We start from the raw sequence: 16506 nt of genomic DNA on the forward strand, positions 1-16506 counted from the left end.
ATGAGCTCGCGAGCAACATGTGGCTCCCGAGCTACAGGTTTGGGACCCCTGATCTAAAGGAATCTACCGCTTCTGACTCTCCTGATTCTCCATGAAGTACTATTAGCTAGGAGACTCACTACATCTCCTCCTTCAGGCCCCTTTCTCTCTTCACCCATTTTCCCCCATCTTTCCATTTGTTCACCACCCCTATAGTTATTATTATTATTATAAATTTTTATAGTGCCATTTATTCTATGGCGCTTTACATGTGAAAAGGGGGCAAATATAGACAAATACATTAAACATGAGCAAAAAACAAGGCACACAGATATATAAGGAGGGAAGACCCTGTCGCAAGGGCTTACAGTCTGCAAGTGATGGGTGAGGATACACTAGGAGAGGGTAGAGCTGGTTGTGCAGCAGTTCAGTAGGTTGAGGATCACTGCAGGCTGTAGGCCTAACCACGAGAGAAGGCTTGGATGCGGTAATGAGAAGAAGAGTTGAGAGGGGAGTAGAGAAGGAGATCTTGAGAGGATCGGAGGTTGTGTGTAGGTAAGTACAGGGAGACCATGTCACAGATGTATGGAGGAGACAGATTGTGGATGGCTTTGTATGTCATTGTAAGAGTTTTGAACTGGAGTTTCTGGGCGATAGGAAGCCAGTGAAGGGCTTGGCATAATGGAGAGGCTGCGGAAAAGTGGGGAGACAGGTAAATTAGTCAGGCAGCAGAGTGTAGGATGGATTGGAGTGGTGCCAGAGTCCTAGAGGGGAGGCCAGAGAGTAGGAGGTTGAAGTAGTCAAGGCAGGAGATGATAAGGGCATGCACTAGTGTTTTTGTGGTGTCGCAGTCAAGGAATGCACAGATCCGAAAAATATTTTTGAGTTTGAGATGGCAGGAGGAGGCAAGGGCTTGGATATGTGGCTTGAAAGAGAGGGCAGAGTCGAGGATCACCCCAAGGCATCGGGCGTGTGGGACTGGGGAAAGTGAGCAGCCGTTAACATTGATGGAAAGGTCTGGTGGAGGGGAAGAGTGAGATGGGGAAAGATGATGAATTCTGTTTTGTCCATGTTCAGTTTTAGAAAGTGATCAAAAAAGAAGGCCGAGATAGCAGACAGACAGTGTCGGAGTAAGTAGGTGAGGTCTGGTCCGGATAGGTAGATCTGCGTGTCATCGGTGTAGAGATGGTACTGCAAACCGTGGGATTCTATGAGCTGTCCCAGGCCGAAGGTGTAGATGGAGAAGAGTAGGGGTCTTAGAACAGAGCCTTGAGGAACACCGACTGACAAGGGGCGAAGTGAGAGGTGGTGTAGGGGAGGGAGACACTGAATGTTCGGTTTGTCAGATATGACGAGATCCAGGATAGGACCAAGTCTGTGATGCCAATAAATGAGAGGATCTGTAGCAGAAGGGAGTGGTTAGGAGGAGGCCAGAATAGTGTTGCATGCTCTTGGCAGTTAGTAGGTCATTGGTGACTTTAGTTAGGCAGTTTCAGTTGAGTAATTCGGTCAGAAGCCAGATTGTAATCGGTCAAAGAGGGAGCAGGAGGAGAGGACAGTTCAAGTTGGACATATTGTTCCAGTAATTTGGAGGTATAACGGAGAAGAGATATCGGGCGATAGCTAGACACAGAGGATGGGTCAAGGGAGGGCTTTTTGAGGATGGGTGTGATTTTGGCATGCTTGAAGGATTAGGGGAAGACACTTGTTGTGAATGAAAGGTTGAAGAGGTGCGTTAGGGTTGGGATGAAGACCGTGGCAAAGTTAGGGATGAGGTGGTTCGGTAGCGGGTCAAGCGTGCAAGTGGTTAGGTGTGATCTTGACAGGAGGGCGGAGAGCTGATCTTCTGTCATGATGGAGAAGCTGGTTTGGGGAGTAGAGGGCTGAGAAGCTAGGAGGGGCATTGGGCGCTGTGGGCCGAAGCCTTCTCTGATCGTATCAATCTTCTGTTTAAAGAAAGAGGCAAAGTCTTCAGCAGAAATGAGAGGGGAGGGAGGAGGTGCAGGGGGACGGAGTAGAGAATTGAAAGTGTTGAAAAGCTGTTTAGGGTTGTGAGACAGGGAGGATATGAGAGAGGAGAAGTAAGTTTGTTTTGTGGCAGTGAGCGTGGACTTGAAGCTGGCGAGAGACTGCGGGTAAGCACTGAAGTAGTCGACAGAGCGGAATCGCTTCCATCTCCGCTCAGCGATCCTGGAGGCCTGTCTCAGTTCTTTAGTCAGTCTTGTCAGCCAGGGCTGCCTGTTGAGTGTACGAGTTTTGTTATGCATGAGGGGGCGGCTGAATCGAGTGTTGCTGTTATTGTGGTATTATAAAAAGTGGCAGCAGCATCTGTGTCATGAAGGGAGGCTATGTCTGTAAGAGGGAGAAGGGAATCCGAGAGTGATTGTAAGTTGAGGTGTTTGAGATTTCTGTGAGGGTGAGTGAGTTTGTGGAGTGCGGTTGCACACTAGGAGAAGAGAAGGAAGAAAATGTCAGTAGGTTGTGGTCAGACAGGGGGAGGGGTGACTTTTTGAGATTAGTAATGGAGCAGAGGCAGGTGAAGATGAGGTCAAGCATGTGGCCATCTTTGTGAGTTGCCTCAGAGGACCATTGAGTGAGGCCAAAGGAGGCAGTCAGTGATAAAAGTTTAGAGGCAGCTGAGGTGGAAGTGTCAATGGGGATGTTGAAGTCACCCATGATGATAGTAGGGATGTCAGCAGAGAAGAAATGAAGTAGCCAGGTGGTGAAGTGGTCGAGAAAGGTGGAGATGGCTAGTTCTGGTGGTCGGTAGATGACAGCCAGCTGGAGGTTGGAGGGGGAATAGATGCGGACAGAGTGCACCTCAAATGAGGGAAAAGCAGGGGAGGGTGGTAACTGGATTGGAGTAAAGGAGCAGGTGTCGGACAGGAGCAAGCCAACCCTCCATCACATTTGTTGCAGGGGAGAGAGGTGTGATAGAGGTGGAATCCGCCACAGGAAAGTGCAGCCGGAGAGGCTGAGTCAGAGGGGGTGAGCAAGGTTTCAGTGATGAAAAGGAAGGAGCATTTGTTGGTAATGAAGAGGTCATGGGTAAATGGCAGTTTGTTGCAGACAGAGCGTGTGTTCCATAGTGCTCCAGGTAGAGGGATCGGAGGAGTGAGGGCTCGATGAATGGGTATGAGGTTATCATGGTTGTGAAAACGTGCAGTGGATCATTGCAGGGGGTTAGAAATGAGTGTGGGGATGTGTTGAGGAGGGCCGGGATTGGGGGATATGTCACCAGAAATGAGGAGTAGCAGACAGAGCGTTAGAAGGTGGGAGCAGGATAGGACATGATGTGGCCGTGTGTCTGGAGAAAGACGATTGTATGTGGAGGAACGGTTCTGAGGAGAAGGTGAGATGGCTGGGGAGGATGGAGGGAGAAATGACTAGTTCTTTACTATGTGGAGCGATTGCAAGAGATTGTAAGAAGGAAAGTAGTATGGGAGTGAAAGAGAAAAGAAACCGAAAAATTGTGGAGTTCCCTCAAATATATATTTGCATTATTGCTTCTTGTTATGCATTAAATATGTTCTGTATCAATGAAAACTTATTGTTAAAAAAAAGAAGTTATCAGTCAGGAGAAGTGTACAAAAAATATTTATAAGAAATTGGACATTGAATCATGGAGATTTCATCAAGAAGTGACTTAAATTTGGCACAAGAGTGACATTACCTAGAACTAGACGTCTCGCAAAATAAAGCTGCCAAGAGAATTACAGCAATATTAAAGGAGCTGCAGGAATTCTGGCAAATACTGATTATTTACTGCATGTGATAACAATCTATTGTATTCTTCATATATCTGGCCTGTGGTTTAGGGCGGCAAGACAGAAGACTTTTCTTGCAAACAAAGCAATGTTTTTGCCAAAACCTACGCTAAGTCTGTGAAAAAAATGTAGGAACCCGTGTTGTGGTAAACAGCCATTCTGATTGACTGCTACCCAAAAAAAGGATGTATAATGTCATAAATTCGGTCATGCAGTAGGAAATCGGCTGTCAATCAGCATGACATTGTGTGTCAAACAGAAATCAGTCCCAAGAGCGCTGAAGGAAACTCAGACAACATATGTAGTTTGCCACAACGCATTTCAATGGTAAACACCGTCTTCTTCAGGTGGGAGTTTCAGAAGAAGACGGTGTTTACCGTTGAAACGCGTTGTGGCAAACGACATATGATGTCTGAGTTTCCTTCAGCGCTCCTGGGACTGATTTCTGTTTGACACACATTCTTATCCTCCTTTGGAGGTATTCAGCTGGAGCTGTGGTGGTGCTCGACAACTCCCTTTCATCTCCCCTTCCCTGGGTCAATTCCTCTGCGCTCCCCTCTGACTGCTTTCACTTATCTTGAATCAGCATGACATTGGCAGTGATGACCGATCAACAGAGCAGAAGAGAAGAAGTTGCTCTGTCAATATGATGTCACCAGAAGCGGCAAATTTGCAAAATTGATGACAGTAGTGGTCCATGGCTGATCGCACTGAGCCAAAAAAGGTCAGTGCTGGGCTGAACAGGCAAGTAAGCAACTAACTGTCATAGCCCCATGTGAAAAGAAGAAGAAAAGTACTGGCAACCCCCATAACATTAGAATAAATGTGATTAGTTAATTCTGAACACATCCATATCCTCAATTATAAGAGGGTGTTCACACTAATGCAACCAGTTTTGTCATGTTAATTTCCCTCAAAATAATTTCAGTTTTTTTTTCTCAATGGATTAGAACAGATTTCGGGTGACATGAAAGATAAATAATCTTCTGCAATGATTTTTCTTGGTATGATTTCTTTTATATGAGAAAACTTAGCATTTTAACAGGGGTAGGCACACTTTCTATATCCACTGTATGAATGACTACATACCGTAGTTATAAAAAATTGGCAAACACAATAAATTGGCAAAAAATAATCTAAAGGGATTTTGTCAGCAGGTTTTTGCTACCTTTTCTGATAAAAATCGAAAAACAACCCTTCAAACAAGGCCAAATTGTAAAATATATATACCGTATATATATATATATATATATATATATATATATATATATACATATCTTTATTGAACTACATATAACCATTAAAAACAAGGCAGATACCACAAGTACATGAGAATAGATGGTGGGACACCCACGGAAACGGAATAAATAAATAACTTGGCACTCAACAGATAGTAAGTGATGAAATTTGAACAAAAGGTATTTATTACTTGGATTGCAGTCCAATTTAAACGTTTCGGTCAAACATTTGACCTTCTTCAGTAAGCCGACTGCTAGTTTCACGGTAGATGTAAGTTATCAGAAAAGAGCAGGTCCTATGTTGTGGTATTCTATGGACCTGTCCAACAATGGCGTCAGCATCTAATAATTAGATTTAATTGTCGAGCTTTGGAAGGTAGTCTAATGTACGTAATTAGATATGGAAGAGGATTTAGGTGTATATATTAGAAAAACGCCCAATGAAATACCGGTGGCGTAGGAAAAATAAACTCAGATGCACGCAGGCTAGGGGTGCCGGAATAGTGGTATAATATCTATCATAGAGGACTATTGGGGAGTCCCAAGAGAGTAGGAACACTGGAGAGAACCGCTCCAGTGTAGGAGAAGTAAATGGTGTGAGTCAACGCGGTATCCGCCCCCCCCCCCAAAAAAAAAGAAGTACAATAGTGAATGAGATATTGAATATAACAATGCTACCAAAGGTACAAAATAATTCCCCTTCCGTAAACAGATAAGGACACCTAAAGTGCAATAATGATGATATTGGAAAATATGTAAATAACTAGTCAAAAATCAAGTGATAAAATAGATATACATATGAAAATACATAAATAAAGATATACCTAACATGCAAATGTGTCCGTATTTGCACAGAGAAGACAAACAGTAATCCAATGGCAATATCTAACAATAACCATCAGTAAAAATAGGTATACAAAACTGTGTTAGTAAGGCATAGTTATGCTGAGTCGGGCATTATTCACTCCACCCTATTAAGAAAACCTATAAGTGGCAATTTTGCATGCGGAAAGTTGTCATCCTCCAAATGTGATACGACATTTGCCCATAGGGGAGTTGGTGCGGGCTAAAAGACTGTGTTGCACAGAACAGACACTAACCAGAGAACATCAAAGGATTGAAAGGAGGTTAAAAAATAGGGGTTATAAGAAATGGATGCTCCAAAGGGCGGATTTTTTGGTAAAGGAGAGAACTAGGGAGTCCTTACTTGGTGATGAAAACCGCATAGACAGAGGTAATGCACAGAATATACCGACATTTTCCACCACCTATAGTGTGGACTATAATAACATTGTCGCACTCATGCACAAGTTTTTGCCTATTCTCTATCAGGATTCGGTTTTGGCCAAAATCTTGAAAAAAGGCTATCGGTGTGTTCCCAGACGTGCCAGAACGGTAGATAATATTTTATCGCCAAGTCTTTTTGTCAGTGCAGAAAAGAGAGCTGTATGGGTGACACAAAAAGGGTGTTATAAATGTGGGGGAAAAAAGTGCACCCTATGTAGACATATGGAGAGAACAACTGAATTTTGTAAAGGTATGACCAACAAGAAATATTTGATTACGGCATTTATTAATTGTAACACCACATATGTTGTTTACATGGCGACGTGCATGGTGTGCAATAAGTACTACATAGGGTGCACGGTGAGACCCCTTAAGAAAAGAATTGGTGAACACATTACGGCTGCGAAGCCTGATGGCACTGTCAACCGTCGGGGATTGTCGGGACTTTCCAAACATTTTCGGGAGAATCATAATGGAGCTGTAAGTTCCCTGAGGGTTAAAGGCATAGAGAGGGTGGGGAAGCCGGCCCGTGGTGGGGACTGGGAGCGTACTTTGAGGTGTAGGGAAGCCTGTGGGTAATAGAGTTGGGAGCGAGATTCCCTGCAGGGCTAAGTTATCGCAGCGGCATTAGCTATTTTTATATATAGCGTCTGGCAGTTCAAGTGTATATAATTATTGTAAAAAACATTTTTTTTTGTGACTAGCAGCGGGCACATTGCAGCGGATACTCAGCTATGACACAAAGCACACACAAGCACATCATATACAGATTGTGCTGAATATTATTGTATACACAGCATACATAGGCTACATTGGGTATTATTGTGGCGGATGTTCAGCTGTGATACACAGTATACATGGGCTGCATTCGGTGATGTTGTAGCGGATGCTCAGCTGTGACAAATAACATACACAGATTGTACTAGATGTTATTGTAGTATATGCTCAGCTGTGATACACAGCACAAGTAGACTGCAGTGGATGTCATTGTACCAGATGCTCAGCCGTGACATATATCATATTCAGGTTGTCTTGGATATTATTGTGGCTGATGCTCAGCTGTTATGCACAACACACAGGCTAATCCATAGAGTTATTATAGTGAGCCAGTAGGGATATTTCTCACAAACTTATTTTGTGTGGATAAGGAGGCGATAATCTGAGTAGGCGTCGTGATTTCTGGTAGATTGTCTCACGTTTGATTTTGTAATGAATGTAAACTAATCATGTCAAGTAACAGGTGTACATGGCTTTTCTTAATGGAATGGGTATATAAGGATTTTTTATGTATTGTTCACATGCACTATGACTAAGAACTTTGTTCGAAACGCGTCAGGCTTTTAGGCTAGGTTCACATTGCATTAGGGCAGTCCGTTTAGTGCATAGTGCTACGGACTGCGCTAACGCAATGTCCCAAAAGGGATGGCGTTTGCCGATCCCGCTAGAGCAGATGCCTGATCTGCACTAGTGAGGAACGGACCGCAAACGCTGCAACCAGCGTTCGAGGTCCGTCACTCAAATGACGGCACATCGCTAGCGTACGCCCAATATGGGCATGCGCTAGCGATGCGTTCGCCATTACAAGCAATGGCGTCGTTAACGGACTACTTTACACCGCGTTATGCCACGGTGTAACGCAGTCTGTTAAACGGGTTTACACAACGCAGTGTGAACCTAGGGGCTGCGTCCCCATATGATGTTTTTTCTTGACATGAAAATAAAGTACTGAAGATTTTATGAAGAGACACCTGGTGCTGGAACTTTTTCCTTTCCTTTTTTCTGAATGTACATAGTCTATAGACAGTGAGCTGCTAGGGGTGAAGTCGAACTAGCATGCACGTGCTGCTAATGATAATCACCAGGTGATAAAGCCTTTAGAATAAGGGTACCGTCACACTGAAATGACGCTGCAGCGATACGACAACGATGTCGATCGCTGCAGCGTCGCTGTTTGGTCGCTGGAGAGCTGTCACACAGACAGCTCTCCAGCGACCAACGATCCTGAAGTCCCCTGGTAACCAGGGTAAACATCGGGTTACTAAGCGCAGGGCCGCGCTTAGTAACCCGATGTTTACCCTGGTTACCAGCGTAAACGTAAAAAACCCAAACACTACATACTTACATTCCATGTCTGTCCTCCGGCGCTCTGCTTTCCTGCACTGTCAGCGCCGGTCAGCCATAAAGCAGAGCAGTGACGTCACCGCTGTGCTTTCCGGCTGGCCGGCGCTCACAGCCAGTGCAGGAAAGCACAGCGCCGGAGGACAGACACGGAAGGTAAGTATGTATTGTTTGGTTTTTTTACGTTTACGCTGGTAACCAGGGTAAACATCGGGTTACTAAGCGCGGCCCGGCGCTTAGTAACCCGATGTTTACCCTGGTTACCAGTGAAGACATCGCTGAATCGGCGTCACACACGCCGATTCAGCGATGTCAGCGGGAGATCCAGCGACGAAAGAAAGTTTCAAACGATCTGCTACGACATACGATTCTCAGCGGGGTCCCTGATCGCAGTAGCGTGTCAGACACAGCGAGATCGTAAAAATATCGCTGGAACGTCACGGATCGTGCCGTCCTAGCGATCAAAGTAAAAGCAGCACTCAATCTAACTTTTGACGCATTGTTGAAATCTGTGTTTTAACTCCTATACCTCATGCTGTCCTCAAATCACACAGCAAAAACCTGCTGATAGATTTCCTTTAATGAGACGCAGCTGAAATTCATTAGATTTTATATTAAAAAAAAGTCAACAAATGAAGATATTTTCCACTAAATATCTTACTGTAGGTCAGGTCCCAAGGCTAAGTACAATGTCAACATAGACATAGGGTGGCAACCTCCAGAAATTGGTTGTTCCCATCAGTTTTCTTTCTCTTGGAAGACAGTATTTTCATACTATCTTTGAAAAAAAAGTATATGTTTAAGGAGTTTTGAAAATATCTTAGTAGCTATAGTCATTCCCTGTACACAAATCCACAACTGGGCCTGGGTCCGGATCTATCAGTGGTGGTCTAATGACACAGGTAAAAACCAAAGAGTAATCCAATTTCATAAATTACTATATATGTCACTTAGCAAATGTCCATACAATTTCCTTTCTTCATTTACAGCAGGTACATGCAAGTATGGCATCAGAAAGTAACTTACGGCCATTTAATGTGTTAAAATGATTTCGCAAAGCCTTGAGAAAGCGTATTCACCAGCATAATGGCTTTAGGTCACTTTTGGATACTAAACTGCCATGTACCTGCAATCTATGAATAGAAGAAACTGAATGGGCATTTTATGAGAGCCATGGATTATATTCTCTGAAATTGGGATAAAAACTATACTTACAACACCTTCTTATGTCCTGTTAGGCTACGTTCACATTTGCGTTGTGCGATGTTGCGTCGGAGACGCAACGCACAACGCAAACAAAAACGCAGCAAAACGCATGCTAAAACGCAGCGTTTTGCGACGCATGCGTCCTTTTTTGCCGAAATTTGGGCGCAAACAAAATTCAACTTGCTGCGTTTTCTGCGCCCCAAGCTTGCGGCAAAAAAAACGCATGCGTCGCAAAACGCAGCACAACGCATGTCCATGCACCCCCATGTTAAATATAGGGGCGCATGACGCATGCGTCGCCGTGGCTGCGCCCGACGCAACCGCGCAAAACGCTAATGTGAACGTAGCCTTAAGGAGCCTCCCTCCTATCCGATCTTCTTCTGTCTGGTGCAGTCTCTTTGATGCCTTTGGTGCCTGGAATCTTTGGCACCTCCAGCACTGAATAGTCCTTTTTATGCCATGACATTGTGTGAGGCTTCGACACTAAATATATATTTTTTTAAAGAAAACATGAGGTTTCAAGAGATACTGTATGATTGTAAGAAATTCTCCACTGCACTTGCCCTATTTATGGGAATTGCGATCCCGCTCTTGGGAACTCCATTTGCTTTTGGGTGCATCCGTCAATGAAAGTTATTCTGTTCGAATTGTTTTGAAGGTTCTGATGAAGCTATCATTTTTTCATACACAGTTCTAACTAAGGTACTAAGCCACATGACATCAATTGTAATTGCAAAACAATGACATCACAACAGACACCAGAGATGCTGAAGATGCCCATTAAGAGACACTACTAGTGACTGGACAAAAGAAGATGACCAGCTCGATAAGGACCAGAAGAGTATGTTTTTATGAGCATTTTGATTTATTTTAATTTTTTTCTGACCCTCTCTAACCCAGCAAAATGGCTGTCATTAAGGATTCTGGTGAGTCTGATTATTTTTGTAAATTTCTATGTACCCTGAACCAATTAGCTGATCTCTAAACATGACCAAGGTCATTCAAAAATAATCCCAGTTTAAAATGTAAAAGTCCCGACAGTCAGTTTTAAATTACTACACTGTATAGATCCCATAAGAAATTAGCCACACTTTTATAAAGAATAAAATGTAACCTAAAAGTTTCAGAAAAGTCAGTAAAAGTGCTGGAACGTTTATAACTAATATAATAATATATATTTTAGCACGATCCAATACATATTACATGAATTGTTAACCAGATTACTACAGTATAATAAAACTGGAACAGGAACACATGGGCTACTTGTTATTTACATCTTTTACTAGCACTTGCGGATTACTGCAAACATTTTTTCAAACTGAGTGTTTTTGGTTTTACCATTCTCTTTTGTGTCTTCAGTATAATAAAACTATAGTATAAATCTGCAGATCATTTTCATTGACCTTTTAGCACCAACCTCAGATGTGGTAAGTTTGTGGCTCTCTGTCCTGTAGATCCCAATGGGAATGTCCCCAGATGATGAGCATAGTTTCTGGTAAAGTCTTCCATAAGTCCTGATCCATAGGTCGTCCTCTGTAATTTTCATCTGAAAGAGTAGCATATTACACAGATTAGTTTACAGAGGAAATACAGGGAAAGAGAGGAACCGAGATTTACAGTGTGCAGATAGAGACGTAAAATCAGACTCTGGCCCCATCTCGCGAACAGTTAGATGGATGCACTCTTACATCTCTCTCTATACACTTCCATAAGCTCTTAAGAAATAATGAAGCATACATGTTCTACCATTTTTAGAGGAGTAAAGCTTAGAACCTTGTTTCTTTCTGATGTTTCAGGCAATGTATGTTCCAAAGGCAATGTTCCCAAGATGGTTTTTGTGAGCTTTTGATATCATATAGTTTCCTCGAGCAGAAAATGCAGCGTCTTATAGTTTCAGCAAAATTAATGGGCTTTATAGAAATCTCGAGTCCAGTGTGCTTCTATTTTGCGCATCATACACTGGCCTTCTGGGCGTGTTTGAAATCTGCGGCATGTCAACTTCTCTTGTGAGGACAATGAGTTTCTTGTGTGGATGATTCCCATAGAATTATATAAGGTGTGTAAAATCTGCGGGTATGAATTCATATGCATTTTTAGTCTATTTCCATTGTGGAAAAGCACTGTAAACACATCTGAACCACACATGACTGTTTCAATAAAGTTTTGTCAAAGCCAAATACCAGGAAGTATAAAAAAAACAACTTTATTTAGAATGTGACAAAAATTGCAGCATCAAAAATGCTATAAAATGTAAGTAAAAAAAACACAATAAGCTAATTTACCTAATAAGTGTAGAAAATCTCCAACATAAAAAATTCACCAAATATATGTTAAGGGAACATAGCCTAAAAGACAACATTTTTCTTTCATACACAATAGGGATCAAACACACAGAGGAACAACGATTACCAACTGAGTAACCTAGGTCAGCTGCTCTAGCCGAGGCACCGGAACTATCGCAGACTCCGGTCCCAGATGGAATCAGCACTAAATAGCCGCCCCTGAATCAGAAGGAGGCAGAAATAATTAACTAAAGCCAGACCAGGATGGAATAGGAACAAAACCCCGTCCTGGATCATGACATTAAGATTTCTCATGCACATCCCATGAGATAGAACTACTGCATGAACTGGTAAAAGTTGTAGGTTTGATTTCTGCTGCGTGTCATTTCATGGTGCAGATACAGGGCTGATTTTCACAGCAAATTCTTTCCGTGGGAACGTAACCCTATAACAAATGTCAGTAGACTGGGTCCATTATTATTGGTAGCAGCAGAAGCTCCGAAATCATGGTTGGCTATACCTCATTGCTAAATTCAGTCACATATCCAAGTAAAAACTGAGGCACAAGCCTCTGACTATGGGCAATATTATTATATACTGTATATCCAGAAAATCAATAATGTCCCAGTATGGGTTTATGTATATTTATGAGCCTGTGGTTGTGCAAAGGAGCATTAATATAAATGAGAAAGAAAGCCATTATAATTAAGAATAAGGACAGATGGCAATTATTCTGACTTTATTTTAGGAAAGTTAATTAAGGGATGACAGTTATTTGCTTTTTTGAGGCACTGGAACTGTACATCATCACTTAGACTTCTTTCTTACTTCTTTCATCAAACTCAATTTGTTGGAAAAAAAAGTCTTCAATACAAGTTTTGAACGCGAGATAAAGTCGTTGGAGTAGATTTGCCTCTCGCTAAGAAAACCTGTAGTTTCTTTCTTCCGAGTCTGCTAAAGATAATCCTGTAATAGACTTTTAGCCATATCATTTGAAACTTACAGAACAAAGAAATCCAGACCCCGGCGTGGTGTCCAGCCCCAGCAGCAGTCTTGTGATTGAGATCATATAATCTTTCACAAATGACTATGAAAGGAAAGCAAATGTTAGTGCGTGGGCTACAAATGTGCGACGGTGAACTTTAATCATAATAATGCAATGGTTTACCAGAGGCTACGATACACTAAAGTCTGCCCAGCAATTTACGTGAAAACCAGTTAATGTACGGAAATCATATGGTAAGAAAGCTAGTAAATAAAATGCAAACATGAGATATTCTGTGCATCCGGCAGCAGAGCTTCTACCAATGGCTCCCAAAGACAATCATCAGATTTGCATTGTGATTTTTATAATAAGAACTTACACACATTTATGTTTCTGCCATATTGTTTTTCACTTCCGACCGTATATTAGAGTAAGCTTTTTTAAACATCGGATCACACTCAGATCAATGTTATTCTATGGGGCTATATGCATGTCCAATTTTTTCCTCAAACCAAGTGTTTCTGATGAACAATATTGCAGCATGCCCTATTTGCATCAGATATTTAGATCGCACTTGGCCATGCAAGTCAACGAGTCATTGGAAAAAATTAGACCACACTTGGATGATACCCGAGTTTACTATTCTAAGCATTGCTACTATATAGGCGTATAGGGTACCACTTCTGCACCAAGGGATCCACCTAATCATCCTTGGGTCAGTCTGGGCCAGTAATGCAGTAATGCACATGGTGCTGGGAATACTGCTATACAGATGAATGAGGCCCCTACAGAAGTCTGTTACTATTACTACAAGTGGAATCCATCTCATTTTTAGGGGAGAGCATCTTCACACATACAGCATCCATTAGAGCTTTTTTGGCTGCGCACAGACGCTGTGTGCCACCATACTTGTATGGCCTACATGCAGTATGGCTAAGGCTTTGTGTACAGGGCTCTGTCACATGCAAGAGCAATAATCATCAACAAAGAGCATTTACGAATGAATATAAGTATCTCATCTTGGTTGTGACTGAGAGACATAAAGTCCACGGCACTAGTCACCCACACATGTAGTACAATAACAGTAAGGTCATTGAGGGACTGTCTGCAGTAAAATAGGGTCAGACTGACACAGCACAGTATCCTCTGCTGTACCCAGCGTCTATCACAGTAGTGGATGAATGCATACATTTTGGAACCACTGGATCATTTAGGACAGGAAGAAAACATGAATCCTTCATTTTTGGATTGCGAGAAACAAATTGTGAGTAATCTATAGGAATGTGTCAATGATATCTATGCTGTACTTTAGGATTCGGCCAAAAATTGGACATACAAATGTTTTGCTCCAATGGGCAGGATGGTGGCTCAGTGGTCAGCACTAGAGCTTTGCAGCACTGGGGTCCTGGGTTCAAATCCACCAAAGGACAAAATCTGCAAGACATTTGTGCTTTGTGTGTTGCTGTGGGCATTCTCCATTTTCCTTCCACCTTCCGTGACATACTGATAGGAAATTTAGATTGTGAGCCCCAATGGTCCCAGTAATAATGATGCCTTTAATATGCAGTGGAATTATTGGTGTTATATATGTAAGTAAAATAATTAATACTGATGACGTACCCTCATAATAATAATTTCCTATAGTGATCCTAGATAATTGTACCCCAGTCCTCCACTGTGTAAATGGATCGTTATAGCTCTCTAAATAAAGGATTCTCTAACCTTGAGTTACTGATGCTGAGCCTGTGCAAACTAATGATTCTGTGAGCAGGATACTGATCCAAAACACTTCCACTCATATAACATCTGTATAGTGTGCCATCAATGTTACATTAGTATTGCATCCCTATAATGGCTCCATGAAAATGTTTTCTTTCAGAGAATTAACAAAAAACCATCATTTTTTGTTGGAATACTGAGGTAGCACTGCACTGGCTTCTGATATAATGCTAATGCAATGCCAATAAAGCACAGATATCTCCATATGTTTAAATATTCTTCATAGAGATTAATGGTTGTTTAATGTCTCAATATATCAGATATGTGCTCATTTCCTATATCTAAGTTTCCTATCTACATATTGATTGTAATACAAATGAGAGGTTCTATGAAACTAAGCATTGCATTAATCTGTATCTAAATAAATGCAAAAAAGTACATCAAACATAGAAGGATGAATGGACAGACATATATCTAGATAAAAAGATAGACAGATAGATAGATAGATAGATAGATAGATAGATAGATAGATAGATAGATAGATAGATACAAGTGCTTCTCACTAAATTAGAATATCATCAATAATGTAATTTATTTCAATTCTTCAATACAAAAAGTGAAACTCATATATTATATAGAGTCATTACAAACAGTGTGATCTATTTTGAGTGTTTATTTCTGATAATGTTGATAATTATGGCTTACAGCCAAAGAAATACAATAGTCATTATCTCAGTAAATTAGATTAATTAACAAAACACACCTGCAAAGGATTCCTAAGTATTTAGAAAGGTCCCTTAGTCAGTGTCAGTAGGCTTCACAATCATGGGGAAGACTGCTGACTTGAAAGATGTCCAGAAGGCAGTCATTGACACACTCCACAAGGAGGGTAAGCCTCAAAAGGTCATTGCTAAAGAAGATGGCTGTACACAGAGTGCTGTATCCAAGCATATTAATGCAAAGTTGAGTGGAATGAATAAGTGTGGTAGAAAAGGTGCACAAGTAACTGGGATAACCGCAGCCTTGAAAAGATTGCTAAGACAAGACTATTTGGGGGGAGATTCACAAGGAGTGGACTGCTGCTGCAGTCATTGCTTCAAGAGCCCTGTGAGCCCTCGAGAGCAGGGTCCTTTTTTTTCTGTACTTATGTGTGCCTTGTTTTTGCTCATGTTTATTGTACTTGTCTATGTATGCCCCTTTTCACTTGTGAAGCGCCATGGAAAAATGGCGCTATAAAAACGTCTAATAGTAATAAAATAATAAAGAGCCACCATACACAGACGTTTTCAGGACATCGGCTACAAGTGTCATATTCCTTGCGTCAAGCCACTCATGACCAATAGACAATACCAGAAGCATCTTACCTGGGTGAAGGAGATAAAGAACTGGACTGCTGCTTGGTGGTACAAGGCGTTGTTTTCAGATTAAATGAAATTTTGCATTTCAATTGGAAATCAATGTCTCAGAGTCTGGAGAAAGAGTGGAGAGGCATAGAATACCAGCTGCTTGAGGTCTAGTGTGAAGTTTCCAAAATCAGTTATGGTTTGAGGAGCCATGTCATCTGCTGGTGTAGGTCCACTTTGTTTTATCAAGACCAAAGTCAGCGCAGCCGTCTACCAAGAAATTTTAGAGCACTTCATGCTTCCCTCTGCCGACAAGCTTTTTGGAGATGGAAATTTCATTCTCCAGCAGGACTTGGCACCTGTCCACACTGCCAAAAGTACCAATACCTGGTTCAAAAACAACAGTATCACTGGGCTTTATTGGAAGCAAACTCACCTGACCTTAACCCCATAGAGAATCTTTGGGGTATTGTCAAGAGGAAGATGAGAGACACTACACCGAACAATACAGATGAGATGAAACTGCTTTCAAAGCAACCTGGGCTTAAATAACACCTCTGCACTGCCACAGACTGACTGCCT

General features: G+C 41.9%; 1 protein-coding gene across 1 annotated transcript in view; it reads right to left on the bottom strand.

Annotated features, from left to right (window-relative positions):
- KCNT2 (potassium sodium-activated channel subfamily T member 2) overlaps positions 1-16506 on the bottom strand; it is a 1033274-nt gene that overhangs the window by 118729 nt on the left and 898039 nt on the right. The window contains exons 24-25 of the mRNA XM_069737282.1: positions 12881-12964; positions 11013-11141 (exon numbers count right to left, since the gene is read on the bottom strand). Coding sequence (XP_069593383.1) covers positions 11013-11141; positions 12881-12964 — 213 coding nt within the window. The remainder of the gene's footprint in view (positions 1-11012; positions 11142-12880; positions 12965-16506) is intronic.

The sequence above is a fragment of the Ranitomeya imitator genome, chromosome 8, assembly GCF_032444005.1.
Source record: "Ranitomeya imitator isolate aRanImi1 chromosome 8, aRanImi1.pri, whole genome shotgun sequence".
NCBI lineage: Eukaryota > Metazoa > Chordata > Amphibia > Anura > Dendrobatidae > Ranitomeya > Ranitomeya imitator.